The sequence below is a fragment of the Dasypus novemcinctus genome, chromosome 16 (assembly GCF_030445035.2).
Source record: "Dasypus novemcinctus isolate mDasNov1 chromosome 16, mDasNov1.1.hap2, whole genome shotgun sequence".
NCBI classification, from domain to species: Eukaryota; Metazoa; Chordata; class Mammalia; order Cingulata; family Dasypodidae; genus Dasypus; species Dasypus novemcinctus.
The window spans coordinates 32,460,092-32,477,509 of record NC_080688.1 but is presented as its reverse complement, the minus strand read 5'-3'; the positions used below and the strand labels follow the sequence as shown (position 1 = coordinate 32,477,509).

Sequence of the window (17,418 nt, the reverse complement as noted above, 5' to 3'; positions counted from 1 at the left end):
AACACACAAAAATCAATAATGTTTCTGTATACAAGGATTGAACAATCTGAGGAGGAAATAAAGGAAAAAATTCCATTTACATCAGCAACAAAAAGACTCAAATACCTAGGAATCAATTTAACCAAGGAAGTACAAGACCTATGTGCATAAAACTATAAAATAATGCTAAAGAAATCAATGAAACTATAACAAATTGCAAGGCATTCCACATACATGGACTGAAAGACCAAATATCATAAAGATGTCAATCCTACGCAAACTGATATACAGATTCAATGCAATACCAATCAAAATTTCAACAGCCTACTGTACAGAAACAGAAAAGGCAATTACCAAATTCATTTGGAAGTGAAAGTACGCCCGAATAGCCAAAAGCACTCTAAAAGAGAAGAGCAATGTGGGAAGAATTTCACTGCCTGACGTTAAAACATATTACAAAGCTACAGGGGACAAAACAGCATGTACTGGCATAAAGACAGACATATCGATCAGTGGAATAGAATTCAGAGTCCAGAAATAAACTCTCACCTCTACAGCCAACTGGTTTTTGACAAACTTACCAAAGTCAGGTTAACAGGACAAAATAGTCTCTTCAACAAATGGTCCTGGAAGAACTGGATATCCATAACCAAAGGAATGAAAGAGGACCCCTATCTCACTCCCTATGTAAGAATCAACTCAAAATGAATCAAAGACCTAAACAGAAAAGCCAGGCCCATAACACTACCAGAAGGAAAAGCAGGAAAACATCTTAAAGACTTTGTGGTAGGTGGAGGTTTCTTGGACCTTACACCCAAAGCACAAGCAACAAAAGAAAAAATAAATGGGACCCTCCTCAAAATTGAATGTCCTGGGTGGTGCTGCAGGGACAGTTAGTTACCAGATATTGTATGTCCTCCCATGGCCCACTGGGTGGACTGGGGGAGAGTGTGGGCTATGGTGTGGACCACTGACCATGAGGTGCAGCAGTGCTCAGAGATGTATTCACCAAATGCAATGAATGTCTCATGATGATGGAGGAGGTTGTTGTTATGGGCAGAGGAGTGGGGTGAGGGGGATGGGGGGTATATGGGGACCTCATATTTTTAAAATGTAACATTAAAAAAATAAAGAGAAGAAAAAAAAATTAAATGCTTTTGCATGTCAAAGGACTTTGTCAAAAGGGTGAAAAGGCAGCTGACTCAATTGGGAAAAAAATACTTGAAAATCACATATTTATTAAGTGTTTAGCATCCAAGGTATATAGAGATGGCTACAACTCAACAATACAAAGACAAACAACTCGATTAAAAAATGGGCAAAAGACTTGAATAGACATTTGTCCAAAGTAGACATACAAATGGCAAAAAAACAAGAAAATATGTTCAACAACATTAGCTATTAGAGAAATGCAAATTAAAGCTACAATAAGATATCATTTCACACCTATTAGAATGGCCGCTATTAAAAAGATAGAGAACTACAAGTGTTGGAGAGCATGTGGAGAGATAGGAACACTTATTCACTGCTGGGAGAATGCAGAATGGTACAGCTACTGTGGAGAACTGTTCGGCACGTCCTAAAGAAGCTGAAAATAGATTTGCCACACGACCCGGCAATACCACTACTGGGTATATACACAGAAGAACTGAGACCAGTGACACAAACAGATATTTGCACACCGATGTTCACAATGGTGTTATTCATGATTTCCAAAATATGGAAACAACCCAGGGGTCCATCAACCAACGAATGGATAAACAAACTATGATGTATACACACGATGGAATATTATGCAGCTGTGAGAAGAAATGAAGTCATGAAGCATATGACAACATGGATGAATCTGAAAGACACTTTGTTGAGTGAAGCAAGCCAACACACAAAAAGATAAATACTGTATAATTATGAAGTTACTAACTTGAATATGGGTCACCAGAAAATAGAATGAGGTTAGAGAATATAAAGTTCAGGGTTTACTTGTGTAGAATTGGTAAAAAGGATGTGTGTTAATCTTTGGAAATGAATAGAAAAGGCAAAAGCCCAATATGTTTGTGACTTGACAGTGGTTTAAAGAGAAAGTCTAAGGTCATGTATATTACTAAAAGGAAAGCTAAACATGTAACATGTGACTGTATAGCATAATAATAACCAATGTGAAATAGGAATATGGGTTAAATTGCATGTATGACCATTTTTCCTTAAAACTGAGCTAATATATGTTAACACTGCAAGATGTTAACATCAGACCAAAAAAGAAAGGACCACTACGCTAAGTGAAACAAACCAGACACAAATTATTACATATTGTATGATTCCATTTACATAAAATGTAAATATAAATAAATCTATAAAGTTAGATAAGTTGTTATGTAAGGCTGGGAAAGGATAGAGGGATTGAGAGGTGACTGCTAAGGGGTATGGAATTTTCCTTTTTGGAGTAAATTTTTCTAAAATGTTTTGTGGTGATGAATGCTCAACATTGTGATTATACCAAAAGCCACTGATTATACATTTTGGATAGACTGCACGGCATGCAAATATATCCTTGATAAAATTGCTTAAAAATAAATAGATAAATTAATGTGCAAAAATAGCCAGAAATAGCAGCTATGTACGGCACAGGAAACAGAGACTGAGAGGTGAAGAATTTTCTCGTTCGGTTTTTTTGTCTGCTTTTTAAAATTATTATCAAAATAATGAAAATGCTCTAACAACAACTGAAGTGATGAACTGCACAACTGTGTGATTATACCAATATCATGGAGTGCACACTTCGGATAAATTGTATCCTTTATTAATATTTATCAATATAATTGATTTGTTTTAAAACAAAAAACACATAATAAATGAAACAAATGCTAAAGAACTTTCCAAAGAACATGAGTTTGCATGAATGAATGTAAAAAGTGCTAACCTGAAGTCATACCCATTTATAAACCCTTATGTAGGTTTAATTAGGGAACCTCTCCTCACTGCATTGAAAATTTCTTGATCAACAGGTAAGCCTCTAAATTTCAAATTACTATAATCAAAACAACACATGCCATTTCTGTGTTTTCCAAAACCTGAAGCAATCACCAGATTTAGTGAAAGGACCCCACCACCTTGTTCTTTTTCCTCAGATGAAATGCTCTGCTCTACAAAATAACCACAGCATTTCAGAGTTGTTCACCCTTTTCCATAACATTATGGGATACACTACCTTTTAGGGAAATAGAGAGCTGCAACTTCAGGTTCTAGAGCCTTTAAGTCATCTAGATAAATATCATCAGGTCCCTGGTGCTGGCTTCTCTTGTGAACACCTGTTTTTCATTTTAAGAAAAACACATCAAAGATAAGAAATTAATCTTCATTTATGACTCTGCAAGAAAACAGAAAAGGTTTGCAAACAATAAAACCTACCAAGATTTGAATGAGGTTTTGTTTTCACAGGTGCCAACAAACCTTTTCCCCTGTGCTGATTCTCAGTCATCCATGCCAATGGATGATCAATTGTTACTCGAATAATAGGTGCTCAATAAACATTTGCTGATTTATTCATTCTTTCATTTGCTGTTACATGAATAGTCCTAGCCCCTAAATAATTTGTTTGATGGTGAATTTTTTTTTGGTATCTATAGGTAAGAATAAGCATGACCAAACTTGATGTGATCATTTTGCATCAAGAATGAGGCCATTATTCTAAACGACTAAGTAAAAGGTTGTTGAGGAAAAGGATATTCCACTGTGCCACAGATTCTTCTTTTACAATGAAGAAATGTGGCAGACAACATCTTAAACAAGTGATCAAATAGTGAGATATGAGATGTGACATGAATTACCCAGTATGCCCGATAATCCTTAATTCAAACAATACAAAAATATTTAACCCAAATCTATTAAGCCTCTAGCTCTGTTGTGCCAACTGCAGTCGCTACCAGCCACTTGTGGCTAAGTGAGCATTTGAACCAGATGGTCTGAGGCATGTAAAATGTAAAACACACCAGATTTCCAAGATTGACTATTTTGAAAAGAATGTAAAATAGTTCATTAATGATGTTTACATTGATTACATGTTAAAACTATTTTCAACCGATTGAATTAGAATATATTATGAAACTTAACCTGTTAATTTTTCCATTTACAATGTGGCTACTAGAAGACTTAAAATTACATACATAGCTCACACTGACATTTCTATGGCACAGTACTTTCAGTCAGGAAATACGGGGGAATCTCACCTTGAAAAAACAATCAGATAAATCCAGAATATGAGTCTATAAGACATTTGGCAGGGCTCTTCAAAAGTTTAGGATCAAGGGTAGAGAGAGGGAAATGGGGAAGGTGTGTGTGTGACTGTGGAGGCACTCTTCTAAAATAAAAACATTAAAGAAACATAAAAACTAAAATAATACGTGAGCCTTAATGGAATGGCTTAGGGGAAAATAAGCAGTTTTAAAAGACAGCCTTGGCACATGCGGGGAAACTTGAATATTCAGGACTGAATATTAGACAATGTTGTCGATTTTCTTCACAACAATGGCACTGTAGTTAGAGAATGTTCTCATTCTTAATAGGTGTTATCTTGGGACATTTAGGGGCAAAGTGACAAAATGCCTGCAACCTGCCTTCAAATAGTTTCAAACTATAAGAAACAATGCATGTGAGTGGAGACACAAAGAGAAAGCAAACATGTAAAACTTTTCAAAATAAGAAGTTGGGAGGAAGAAAGAATGAGACCAAAAGGATGGTGAGAAATCACTTTGGTGTTCCTACCTGTAACCAGTTTCTAAACGAGGTTCCACCCAGAAACAAAGCATGCACCCTAGTGGAACTGGATTTGCCACGTCATTCTCCCCCGCCCCCAATACGCCAACATTTCCCTGGGTAGATCAAATGGTTATGGGCTTCTGGTTTCAAAAGAAGTGCTGAGCCATGAAAAGAGCAGGTGCAGGATTGTCACAATCAGCTGGATAATTAGATTTGACTTCAAGTGCCTGAGACAAACTTTTAAAAACTTTATACAAATTATTTGTATAAAGGTTTTTATAGTGGATATTTATTAAGGTAGTTCGTGATTATCTAACCTTTGTTGGAATTAAAAAAAAAAAAAAAGGGCAAGCAGGTATTTGGCTTTATATAACAATGGGTGTTTTTAGGGAAGGATTTAATCCCCTAAAAGTATGGACAAAATCCAGTTTAGAAACAGTGAGAATGTTCTAGTTCTTAGTGTACAAAGTATTGGTGGATAACTTTGTTCTTAAATAGTAAGAATGTTCAGGTTTATTAACCTTGTATTCTCAGAGTAAGAAAGCAGGTGAGCCGAGAGTTGGACCACATCTTCTGTTTTAGAGGGAAATAATCAATGAGAGAAAAGAGCACATACTAGCTTACATATATTTATACCCCGTAACACTAAAAAAAAAAGGTTAATTAGTAGGTGACTATTTTCAACTGGTCAAGTAATTCAAACATAACAGAGCCTTCAATTTAGCCTTGACTAACCAGATAGTTCAGGTGAATATTTTTCTCTATTCTATTTTTTTGTTTAAACTACAATTGTTTAGAGGCTTCCACTTCATTTCATGGGGTTACCTAATGATTAGTGATTAATTTGACTCATTACTTGATTAGCAGCATTCATTCATTTCTCAGTCAGTGCTCATCAAGGCCTGAGCAGCTGAGTACTGAAGTTTGAATACTGCTCCCATGGGACTCAGCCTACTGGGGAAGGCGTATTAAACAGGTAATCACATGAAAGCATGTGATATGTTCTTATTGGGGAATACAAACAGGATGGTGGCTATCACATATTATTTCAAAACACTGATTTAATTTACCATGGAAATTCAGGGTACCTGGTGCTAAATTAAAGTCCATGATTACCTTTCTTCTTTGACGGTGAGTCTACTTTAGCTGCTGGTTTTGATTCTGAAGAAGCCTCCACTGATGATGGGACTGGAAGGTGATCTGTATCTAACATAGATGAAATCTGCAAAGTCTCAAGGGGAGGTTCAAGAAGTTCTGCAGCGCAACTTGCATCACTCATCGGTTTACCCAGAGCTCTGGGTTTGGGCTTCACTATGGTACAGACTGTGTCTTCAATGGAAACATCCTTTTCAACCTCACTTATGAGGTTGTCGTCACTGGGAATTACCCGAAAATGAGTATTTTCTGATGGTGTAATCACAGCTGTCCTAGGATGATGGTCAGATCGCTCTCTCTTGCTGATCTAAAAAGTTGAATTATAATTTAAAAAAAAAACAAAAAAACTATAGTTTCAAAGGTATTTGCTGTAATCTATTTCTTAAAATGGATGCAGCTAAATATGTTCCTTCTATTATTTAAAACTTAGACACATTCATTTACTGCATTACTTTGTATGTAGGAAATAGTTCATAATTAAAAGTGGGTAAAATGAATAACTACATTTTGTTCAATATCATGATATTGATAAAGTATCATTCAGTCAGAACTGTCAGAGTTATTTTTTATAACTCTTCTATTATGAAGAGTTAAACACTGGAGAAGACTGTGAGAGATTATGACAATTTTTAGACAATAAAAGGGATTAACTTAAAATGATAAACAAAATGTAACTCTGCTTGAACTAAGTTTCAAGCCCCACCTCAAGGCTCTGTTAAAACAGTATACAAGTGGGAAGTAAGGCTTAAATTTAATCATACATATAAGCAAAATGTGTATTTTTAAAAACTAAACACAGGGTCTAAGCATTTTGTCCCTGGAGAACGTATCTCCCCAGTTCTTTCTTCTTTCATTAGCAGTTGGAAAAAAACTTTCATAATCAATTTCCTATTTAAACTTTCAGATGGAAATTTTAATTTCCTTCAGTATCTTAAAAATTTTCCTTATATTAACAGTCAACATTATCATTTACTAAAGAGAAACATACAAAATGATGCTGGATTCCTACTGTTGTAAATACATAGTGAAAATATTAAGAATAAGGTTAACTTTATAGTCACGTTAGCTCAGTCAGAAATTGCCCCCTTTTCTTATGGACTATTCACAAGTTTTTATTTAGACACATTCTGTAGGCAAAGACAGCCTACTACCTTGGTGGACTCTGGGAAGCCACCCCATGTCCACTCCATATGAGACTCAGATCTGAGCAGGCTCCCGGCAGGTTTCACCTCCAGCTCTGAATCGCTCTTAGGACACACTGCCTGGGAATAGGCACTGCAAAAGCAAGCAGGAAGAAATGTGAGGACTCAAGTCAGGAAACCTTCAGTCTTGCTGAGCTTGACAGATTAAAACTAATAAAAAGATTGAATGTATCAACTTTATCCTGCATATATACACACCCTACCAAAGGAATCATCGTTTCTTCCACTTGAGTTCTTTAAAAATAAAAATGCCAACTAGTATTTGAGGACTTGCCAGGCCCTCTGTAAACACTTTCATATGCATTATCTCATTTGGTTCTCACACACACAAAAAAACAATGAGGAAGAAAATGGAAGGATGGATGGGTTAAATTAATATAATTAATATGTGAGAGAAAGACTAGAATGCAGAATACAAAACGTCATTGTGCATTTTTTGTTCACTACATTATCCATAGTTACAGTCAAAAATTGACAATAAAAGATGAGAATTTAAGAACTGTTGACAGGAGAGCAGATGTGGCTCAAGCAATTGAGTGCCTGCTTCCCACATGGGAGGTCCTGGGTTCAGTTCCCAGTGCCTCCTAAAAATAAAATGAGAAAAAAAAAAAACAAAAAAAAACAAGCAAACAAATTAAAAAACTAACTCAGGGGAGGTGATGTGCCTCAGTGGTTAAGCACCAGCTTCCCACATATGCCAGCTTCCCATATAAGAGGTCCCAGGTTTAATCCCCAGCCTCCTAACCTCAAAAAACAAACTGCTGGTAATCAAATTCTATTATATGTTGATTACACAGATCTACACCTACCAATATTGTCAGTGTAAGTCAGATAAAGTTTAGGAAAAAGGTAATTATTGAAAGAAAAAGGTTGTATCTATATTAAAAATAAACACTTTTAAAAATGTTTTAAGTCTTCTTGAATAGTTTATTAGAATTCCCCTGTGAAATAATCTGATACAGGTTTTGTTGTTGTTGAGAGGCTTTTTTAAATACTAAACACTTTTAATATATTTTTTTCTTCTTCATTTTCTTTTAAATGTTACATTCAAAAAATACATTTAATATATTTTTAATATACCCTTTCTTCCTTTCTCCTTTAAGAAACTGAGAAATTTCAAAAATACTTACTTGTCCAAAGGAGACCAATCTCCATCAGATAAGGGGTAGTGATCGCCAGCAGAATGGAAGCTCAAAGGCTCCTTGTAGTCTTCTTCCTTTAAGGAAGCATTTGAAGATCCTCTGTGAAGGGAAGAAAAACAGAGGAAGACAGGAACAATGACCTTTGTGCCAGCTTTAAAATATCCATCGTACAAATCTACTGATACATCATTTAAATGAGAAAAAGGAAGGCCTGATTAGTAACTCACCCTTTTAAAAGGAAAATCTGATGGAAAAGGGATTCACTGATGCCACCTACCAAAAGCTACACCAGTCACTACTTAAATCTGGGATAGAAAGAGGAGGGCAAAAAGCAAGATGTAACTAAAAAGTCCTTTTTACATTCCTTAGGAATAACTGATTTAAGAACTGTGAGAAGAAAATGAGGGTTTTACGTTTATCACATTCAATCCTTAAAAATCTGATGCAGTAATATCCCATTTTAGATATAAGGAAATCAAGAATCCAGAGAAAGTTAAAAAATTGTCCAAAGTGAAAAAGCTAGTCAGTAGTTGGGTTCAAACCAAGACTGTGTGGACAGCGCTTGTTCTTCTCTACTCCCTGTATATTACAGAAAATATCAGGACATCAACTAAAGAGAAGAGCTAGGACTCAAAATTTCAAAATCACTCCAAACTCCTAAAAACCAAGCACTTATTTTCTTCTTCTTTTTTTTTGGCCTAGGAATTATCTGAGAATTTTCTCTCTACTTTGACTAATTTGATATGATGTGGAGATATGAAGAATACAAAAATGACAAATTCTTTAAACGTTCCTATACAGACCCCTTTGAACAGGAGGAGGCAGATGAATAATAATGTTTTAATTACCTGACCTGACCCTCTGCCTGGTTTTAATTTGCAGAGTTAATATGACTAACTCCTATATAACCTTGAAAACATCCCTCAGGAGGCCTGTGAGCCCCAGTTTTCACCTTTACTTGGAAATTTATCACTTGTCCTGCCTACTTCAGAGTTTATGTGGTATATCACACTGAATACTCTGAAAAATATAGAGAAAAATGCTAAAACAAAGCAAGTTCAAGTGCTTCTTATAGAAAATTCAATGTTCAACAGATATTAACCATAAAATGAGACTATCTATATCACAGTTTGCTGGACCAAAAATATAGAAACCAGTTTATTAATTTTCAATATTATGTCTTCCTTTATACCTTAACTTAACATACTCTGCTTTTCCACTAGCTCTCACACATAGTTCTCCCACCCAGGTGTACCTCTTAATTTAAAGTTTTCTAGCCTTAATCACCTTTATCCCAAAAGGAATACCACTGTGGCATACACAGGGAGAGAAACACTTATTTGAGGAAGGCAGGCATCCAGGTAAAAATACTCTATTTCTTAATAAAGGAAAATCAAACGGTAAGGGAAAGGGAGAGAAGGGGGAAATGAGATGTTTCTGAACAGTCCTTATTTATCAAATTTGAAAGGACACTACAGTTTGACCAATTACTATCCATATAGGTCAATGTGGTTTGAAAGAAGAAAGTAAAAGAGATATTTTTGTATTAAAAGGTATTTGGTTTTGGGAACGTATTTCACTTCAGTATAAAAGCTAAGTCAAGAAGAGTTCAGCAAGGCAAACAGGATTTAGTAAAACACTGAGAGACAGAGTGATCAGGCACCATTAAGCATTTACAACCCCAAGAAGACACAGAATGGTTGTCTCTGGGCATATCTGGGTAAAAATAGAACCCATTAGTCTAGCCCCATTAAAGTGAGGGAAAGATTTCTGATGTTAAGGTTCCTTTCAGTGCTAAGAGTCCTTTACTAAAACAGGTCTTCTAAAAACCCATTTCAGCACTATTTTGCGTGTGTGTTATTTGTTTTTGTTTTCTATTTTTTCCAGCACTTTCTAAGATGGTACATATGTCTGAGAATAAGGGACCAGCTAGGCAGACCATGACAGCAACTAAAACTAAGTATATGACATGAGGATATAAGGGAGTATATAGACCAGCAGGTAAAGAAAATAATATGAACACTGGTTATAGCTATACTAAAATATAGGACAAATATATATATTAACAATGAGCAAAAGAGAATTTTGAGTAGGGTAAATACTTTAATGTTCAGTAGGGATTGGGGGATGAGGGTTACTGTTGCTGAAGTTCCAAGTAAGTGTTTATAGAGCACATCAGCCTCCAGAAATGCACCTCAATATTAGATGTCTTCAAATTATTCATGATTTTGCAAACCAACGTTTTTCCCCTTTGAAAACCAAGAGAGGTTACACAGTGCATGCAGTTGTCAAAATTCATTAAACTGAACACTTAAGATCTCTGAACATTATTATAACTTCCATTTTTATAAAGTGGGGAAAAAACAATAGAAAACTAAAATAGCCTAAATTATTTATGTGGGACAAGTTATAGGTATTAAATGAGTTTTAATCTTAATTTGTGGCATATGAGATAAATTGGGTCGGCAACTATTATAATCAAAGATCAATAATTCTGTTAAAAATTTGTTTATCCCTAATCTTAGAGGGCACAGTATTAAGTTGATACATATCAGCGCAGCTGATGATCTAGGTTTGCATTTGCATACAAGGCATTTCCCATAACAGATATCCCCTAACAAGACTGAAAGAGCCCTGCAAAGTTGTCTTTGTTTGCTGGGTCAGAAATAAAGGGGAGGAAAGCCAAGGAGAGGGCCGTAAGAGTCATGTCACCCTGAATTTCTGTGCTAACCACAGAGCACATGGAGGGCACTTCCAGAAGGCAGCTACTGATGAGGAGATCAACAGATGCTGTCTGTGAAAAGACTTAGCTCCCAGATATAACTTTTTAAACAAGTCTGCTCTAGTAGATTAAAGGTTGAGACTGTTTTCTGATGGCATGGTCTTGATTGTCCATTTTCGCTCTTGTTGGGTATTTTAAATATTCTCCTCAGTGGTATGTTTTGTATATTTGCACTAAAGCCTAGAGCACCAAGCAATTTGAAAAGTCCTTTCCCTTCAAAAGGCTACTATGCCCAGGTGCAATGTTGTAATACATACACACCCACACACAAACTTGGCTTCAGTGTTACATTCACATCAAAAGTCCAAGTGCGCCCAGAGACCATCCATCTTTAGAAAGGAGAGAAATTTGCTAGGTGCAGTGTAAAAAACTCTTGTGGAATTTAAAGCTCTCAAATTTCCATAAACTAGTTTCTTCGGTGTATCAGCAACCCGCTTTAAACAACTGTTTCCTCTTTGATCTGCCTCCTTCAAGAAGCTTCAGTAAACCTAAACTCTATTATTCAGAGCAATTCTTGAAAAGTAAATAGTGTAATCTGTATCCCATTTATCAAAATAAAAACCTCTTTTAGGCAGGTTCTCTAGATAATGAATTTCTTTCTCAAGTGGTAAGGTCAAAGAAAGTGAGACATATGAAAGGTGCAAAGTCTCTGATTCCACATAATCCCTGGACCTCACAACTGCAAAACCAACTGACTTCCTAGTCTTTTTCTCTCTTTAACGTGCTGTTAATTATTTCTGGCCTTAAACATCTTACTCCAAATGATTTTAGAACCTAGATGCTGAAGTGGAGGGAGCCTTGCAAACCATGTAGTTTATTTGGTGTTCATATTTTATAGATAAGAAACAAAGGCCCTTTCAGCAATCAAGAGGCTACTGCTCCACAATTGGAACTACAAAGGGCCCAGTATGTCTACCTTTCACAAAGCTTCTTCCAGTATACATTGAACCTGCACAACTATTTACATTTTGTCTCTTTTTAAAAGTCCTAGTTTTTGCTTAATTAAACAGATCCTTCCTAAATGAGATGTGGTGGGGGAGGGAGGGGAAGGGGGGCATCCTCTAAGTATAGCCGCTATTATCATTCATTCCCTGGTGACCTAAAGAAAAAGCAAACCACCAAGTTCCTGAAAATCATTGCAGGCCCCAGTGTGTGCTGATACAGCCTGCTTACCAAACAAGCAAGGTCTGGCTCAGAGAGATAACCTGTTAATCAAACTGGTGCACCAACAGATCTGGTCCATGCAGCTTTGTAAGCAATCTAGAAAGATACTTACAACACTCATTTACACAATTCCTGTAGAGTAATGACTCTTACACATTTAGCAGGGGCTTTGCTTATGTTTTTAGCAACCTTTAACTCCCTAAGGTGAAGGTGCACATTGCTCAGGAGCTCTCAACTTTGCTCTATTATGTTAAGAAAGGGCACAGGTCAACACAAAATAATCTACATTTTTTGGCAGATCTTGAAGGAATTCTAGTTGGCAAAAAAAAAATTTTCAGAAACTAAGGCACTTAATAAGGGCGCAATTCAATGCTGATTCAAATAAAATTTAGATGTGTGAATTGTAAATTTCTCAAAAGAACATGTCTTGCCCAGCTACACATTTTACCATAAGAAGACAAAACTTGTAAAGGAATTCTAAGACTGTTCTTGGCCTTGACATCCAACAATGGAAGATTAAAGACTCTCCCAGCTTATTCTCTTAGGGAAAATTAGGATAAATAACCCTTCAGAGCCTTAAAGCAAGAAAAGGAAGGGAAGGGTCTCTTTTTAAAGAAATGGCAGTACTTTTTCAAAGTTTAAAATCCTTTGTAAATCAATGATAAAATTAACTCTAGATATAAAGAACACTTCTAATTAAGCTCTTCCCAGATAGTACTTTCATATTGACTAAAAAATATTATTTAGATGTTGATTTACTCAAAGTTTTTAAATTATATAGTTTACACTGACCTGTTGAGTCTAAAGCACTTTATTATAGCTTCCATTTTTAGTTTCAAAAGAGAATTAACTATATCAGAACTCAAATTTAGTCTAATATATTCAGTATGGGAAGTGTGAGAAGGAATACCTGCAATGTGACAGCTGATTTAGTCAGAAAATGGTAGAAAAATTTCATATATTAAAAATCACTGAGAAGCGAATTTGGATCAATGAATAGAGCATCCGCCTACCACATTGGAGGTCCAAGGTTCAAACCCTGGGCCTCCTGACCGGTGTGGTGAAGCTGGCCCATGCACAGTGCTGTTGCGCGCAAGTGCCGTGCCATACAGGGGTGTCCCCCACATAGAGGAGGCCCACACGCAAGGAGTGCGCCCCGTAAGAGCTGCCCCATGCGAAAAAAAGTGCAGCCTGCCCAGGAGTGCGGCCACACACAGGGAGAGTTGATGCAGCCAAGATGACACAACAAAAAAGAGACACAGATTTCCGGTGAGGCTGACATGAATACAAGCGCACACAGAAGAACACACAGCAAATGGACAGAGAAAGCAGACAACTGGGGGGGGAGGGGAGAGAAATAAATTAAAAATTAATCTAATTTACTATCAAATTAATCATTTGATAGTAAAAAAATTACTATCAAATGTAGGATTCTATTCCAGGACTTACAGTTAGTACTTACAATTTTCAGAAAGTTAACAGTTTTGTCAAAAAGGGATTAATATACTACTATTCATTAATTTCTGACCCCCTGGGTTTGACAATTTAAAACAAAATCTTGGTAAATAAACCATACTAGATCAGCATAGAGGTTACAACTTGATGTATATTTGGTATTCCTAAGTAGAGAAATTATTTTCTCTCCTTTCTGTAATGAAAACAACTTTTAAGGGCTCTAATTTTCCCAAGAAGTAGTTGCACAGAGCACTGTCTTCTCAGCAGCTGTGGTGAAAACATACAAGTGGAGCAGCACCTAATGCGCATGGCCCACCAATGTGGTGCTCACACATACCTGCTCATCCAAGGGCCAGCCACAGATTCAGACCTACTTTGTGACTTATGATTTATTCAACTTCTAGAAACTTACAGAGATGAAAAAAGACACAGCTCTAGTCTGCTAAAAATGGTATTTTAGTACCAAGAGCAGGATGCCTGGTGGTAATTTTTGCAGAGCTGTAGAAAGGAGAAAAGAAAATGCCTGCTCCATGAACTTCCACAATAAATTGTCAAGGGGAGAAAGTAAACGCAAACCTCACAGTACAAATCCATAAAAGAAACAGCAGCTTCTCACTTTACCTTAGTGCCACCTATAGCCTCAGTGGACAGCCCCGTAACTGCATAGAAAGACCCTTTGCAGACTGAGTTTTCTACCTTGCTGACAGGGCTCCCTTTTCATCATCAGAGCTTAAAGCTACATCAAGTGCATCTTCTGCAGCAGGAGTAGTAGTATGATCTTCCTTCTTATTGTCTTGCTTGCATTTCTTTCTCCTTCGTTTTTTCTTTTTCACAGAACCTGAAGTGAAAACAGTCTCCGTTTCTAAGATGTGTGAGATGTCTGAACTCTGAGATGGTCTTTCATTTCCACCTGATTTCATCAAAGGGGTATCAATTTCCGTAAAGAACTGATCTTCAGTAGGAATTGGTGAGGTGGCAAGATAAGCGGGAAGCTTTTCCTTAAAGAGAACATGAAGAAAGAAAAGTTAACCCTGACAAACTGAACAGTGAATCAAAAAAATAAGTCATTCTGAGTATTCAAGTTTTCACAATGGTATAAAAAATTTCATATTACCTAAGGGTAAGAAAGACACCCACGTTCACCCCTAAATAGTCTTTCTTTATTCGTTCCACAAGGCTAAGTGTTAGCTCACTTTAGTACACATAATCGAATAAATGTGAAGGAACTGATTAAGTCAGCATGGAATACACAAAAGCTGTACTTAGAGCAAAACCAATTAAATTTTCTGTAAAGACAATTTCAAAGCATCAGCAGCATTCACAGGTGGATTTAAAAGAATTCTGACAAGAACTTACTAAGAACAGTAAGAACAAAATAAAGCAGAATGCAAAGATAAAGAACCCTACACCCAAAGGACAGCAGAATAGGTAAGTCAGGCTTTTGTTTTGCCAAATTAACTGAGGGTAGAGGAAGGCAGTTCTAACAGACAATAAGCTATAACAAGTAACAAGTGAAATTTGTGAATTTTTTTTAGGAGGACTGATCTAGGACCTCATACATGGAAAGCAGGTGTTCAACCACTTAAGCTACATCTACTTGCCTATTAGTGAATTTTTAAACCATAAAGTATTTATTTATTTTAAAGATTTTATTTATTTATCCCCCCGCCCCACCCCCTTGTCTGTTCTCTGTGTCTATTTGCTGTGTGTTCTTTTTTTTTTTTAAAGATTTATTTATTTATTTAATTCCCACCCGCCCCGGTTGTCTGTTCTCTGTGTCTATTTGCTGCGTCTTGTTTCTTTGTCCGCTTCTGTTGTCATCAGCGGCACGGGAAGTGTGGGCGGCGCCATTCCTGGGCAGGCTGCACTTTCTTTCGTGCTGGGCGGCTCTCCTTACGGGGTGCACTCCTTGCGCATGGGGCTCCCCTACGCGGGGGACACCCCTGCGTGGCAGGGCACTCCTTGCGCGCATCAGCACTGCGCACGGGCCAGCTCCACATGGGTCAAGGAGGCCCGGGGTTTGAACCGTGGACCTCCCATGTGGTAGACGGACGCCCTAACCACTGGGCCAAGTCCGTTTCCCTGCTGTGTGTTCTTTGTCAGCTTCTGTTGTTGTCAGCGCCACGGGAATCTGTTTCTTTTTGTTGTGTCATTATTACCAAATAAATGATCAAATCTAGGTGTTGATCTAAATTCAGTTCTTAACCATCTGATTCATTCCTTTGTATCATGGGGGAAAACAGTTTACAGAGGTATCAATTAACTTGTTACAACTTACTCCAATTTTTGCATGATAGTCCTGAAAATGTGTGTTTCCATAATTGTTTTTCATTAAGCTTTTCTTTTTAAAAGATTTATTTATTTCTCTCCCCTTCCCCCCTCCTGCCCCAGTTGTCTGTTCTCTGTGTCTATTTGCTGGGTGTTCTTTGTCTGCTTCTGTTGTTGTGTTTCTTTTTGTTGCATCATCTTGCTGTCACCTCTTCATGTGTGCAGCGCCATTCCTGGGCAGGCTGCACTTTCTTACGCGCTGGGCGGTTCTCCTTACGGGGCACACTCCTTGCGCATGGGGCTCCCCTACACGGGGACACCCCTGTATGGCACAGCACTCCTTGCACCCATCAGCACTGCACATTGGCCAGCTCCACATGGGTTAAGGAGGCCGAGGGTTTGAACCGCGGACCTCGCATGTGGTAGACAGACACCCTAACCACTGGGCCAAGTCCGCTTCCCTCATTAAGCTTTTGCACTTGGTTTTGGTAAATATGTTACCCTAAAGTGGAAGTTTTGTTTACCTAAGTAAAATTTGCATTCACCAGCAATATACACTTACAGAGCAACTCTGATGCTAGAGATTCTGCATTCCCTTGGTTTGATTCTCCTAGGGAAGCACCCAGATAATGGGCTGTGAGCTGCTCTGACCTGTAGGGCCTTTCAATTCAAATAGCTATGTTATAAATAAAGTTTACTTGTATTCCTTGAAAACAGTTCTGTCTCTGGTTATGTTCCCTATTTCTAGCCTGGGTTCTACTGCTTATTTCTTCTGAATTAAAAGCTTATGGCTCAGCGGAAAGGGCTGGGTATATGGGAATCCCCTATATTTTCTATATGACATCTCTGTAACCTAGAGTTTTTTTAAGATAAAGAGGAAAAAATAAGACACAGGGGAAGAATATGGGAGAGAAACTGTCACTGTACATAAAAGATAACAAATCTTATGGTACTGAAGACACAATGAAAGAAATTTATTTTTGTATTTTGTTATTTTTTATTATTACTTTCCTGTTTTTATTTTTTGGTTTTGTTTCTCGGGAGGTTTTGGATCACAGAAGGGTCACAACTATGGCAGGGGAGGATCACTGGTGCCAGGTGTTGGTGACGGAGTGTGTACCTGGGGCATGCTTCTACAGCATATGAGTATGTCCAAGTGGTCATGGGGCGTTGTCTTGGTGGGTGGAGACCCACACAATAACCAAAAGAATACTGAATTTCCATGCTGGGAGTTTTGCTACATTCTCTAACAGAGTGGCAAGAATCCCCTGAGTATAAGGGCAACACCTAATGAAGGAGGACAGATCATTACAACCAGGCCCTTGATATTGATATAGTTGTACTTATGAATCTTTTCTTGTGAAATTGCAACTTAGCCTAGTATTACATACTGCCTAAGAGTTACCTCCTGAAAGCCTCCTTGTTGCTCAAATGTGGCCTATCTCTAAGCCAAACTCAGCATATAAACCCACTATACCCCTCCCCCAGTGTGGGACATGACTCCTGGGGTTGAGCCTCC

At 37.4% G+C, this 17,418-nt stretch overlaps 1 protein-coding gene across 4 annotated transcripts in view; it reads right to left on the bottom strand.

The window, feature by feature from the left end:
* The window catches only part of LPIN2 (lipin 2), a 121,803-nt gene that overhangs the window by 18,300 nt on the left and 86,085 nt on the right, over positions 1-17,418 (bottom strand). For all 4 annotated transcript variants that reach the window (XM_012517969.4, XM_058277491.2, XM_004474400.5 and 1 more), the window contains 5 exons: positions 14,328-14,629; positions 8,219-8,329; positions 7,038-7,161; positions 5,848-6,193; positions 3,185-3,284 (listed from right to left, as the gene is read on the bottom strand). In XM_012517969.4, coding sequence (XP_012373423.3) covers positions 3,185-3,284; positions 5,848-6,193; positions 7,038-7,161; positions 8,219-8,329; positions 14,328-14,629 — 983 coding nt within the window. The remainder of the gene's footprint in view (positions 1-3,184; positions 3,285-5,847; positions 6,194-7,037; positions 7,162-8,218; positions 8,330-14,327; positions 14,630-17,418) is intronic.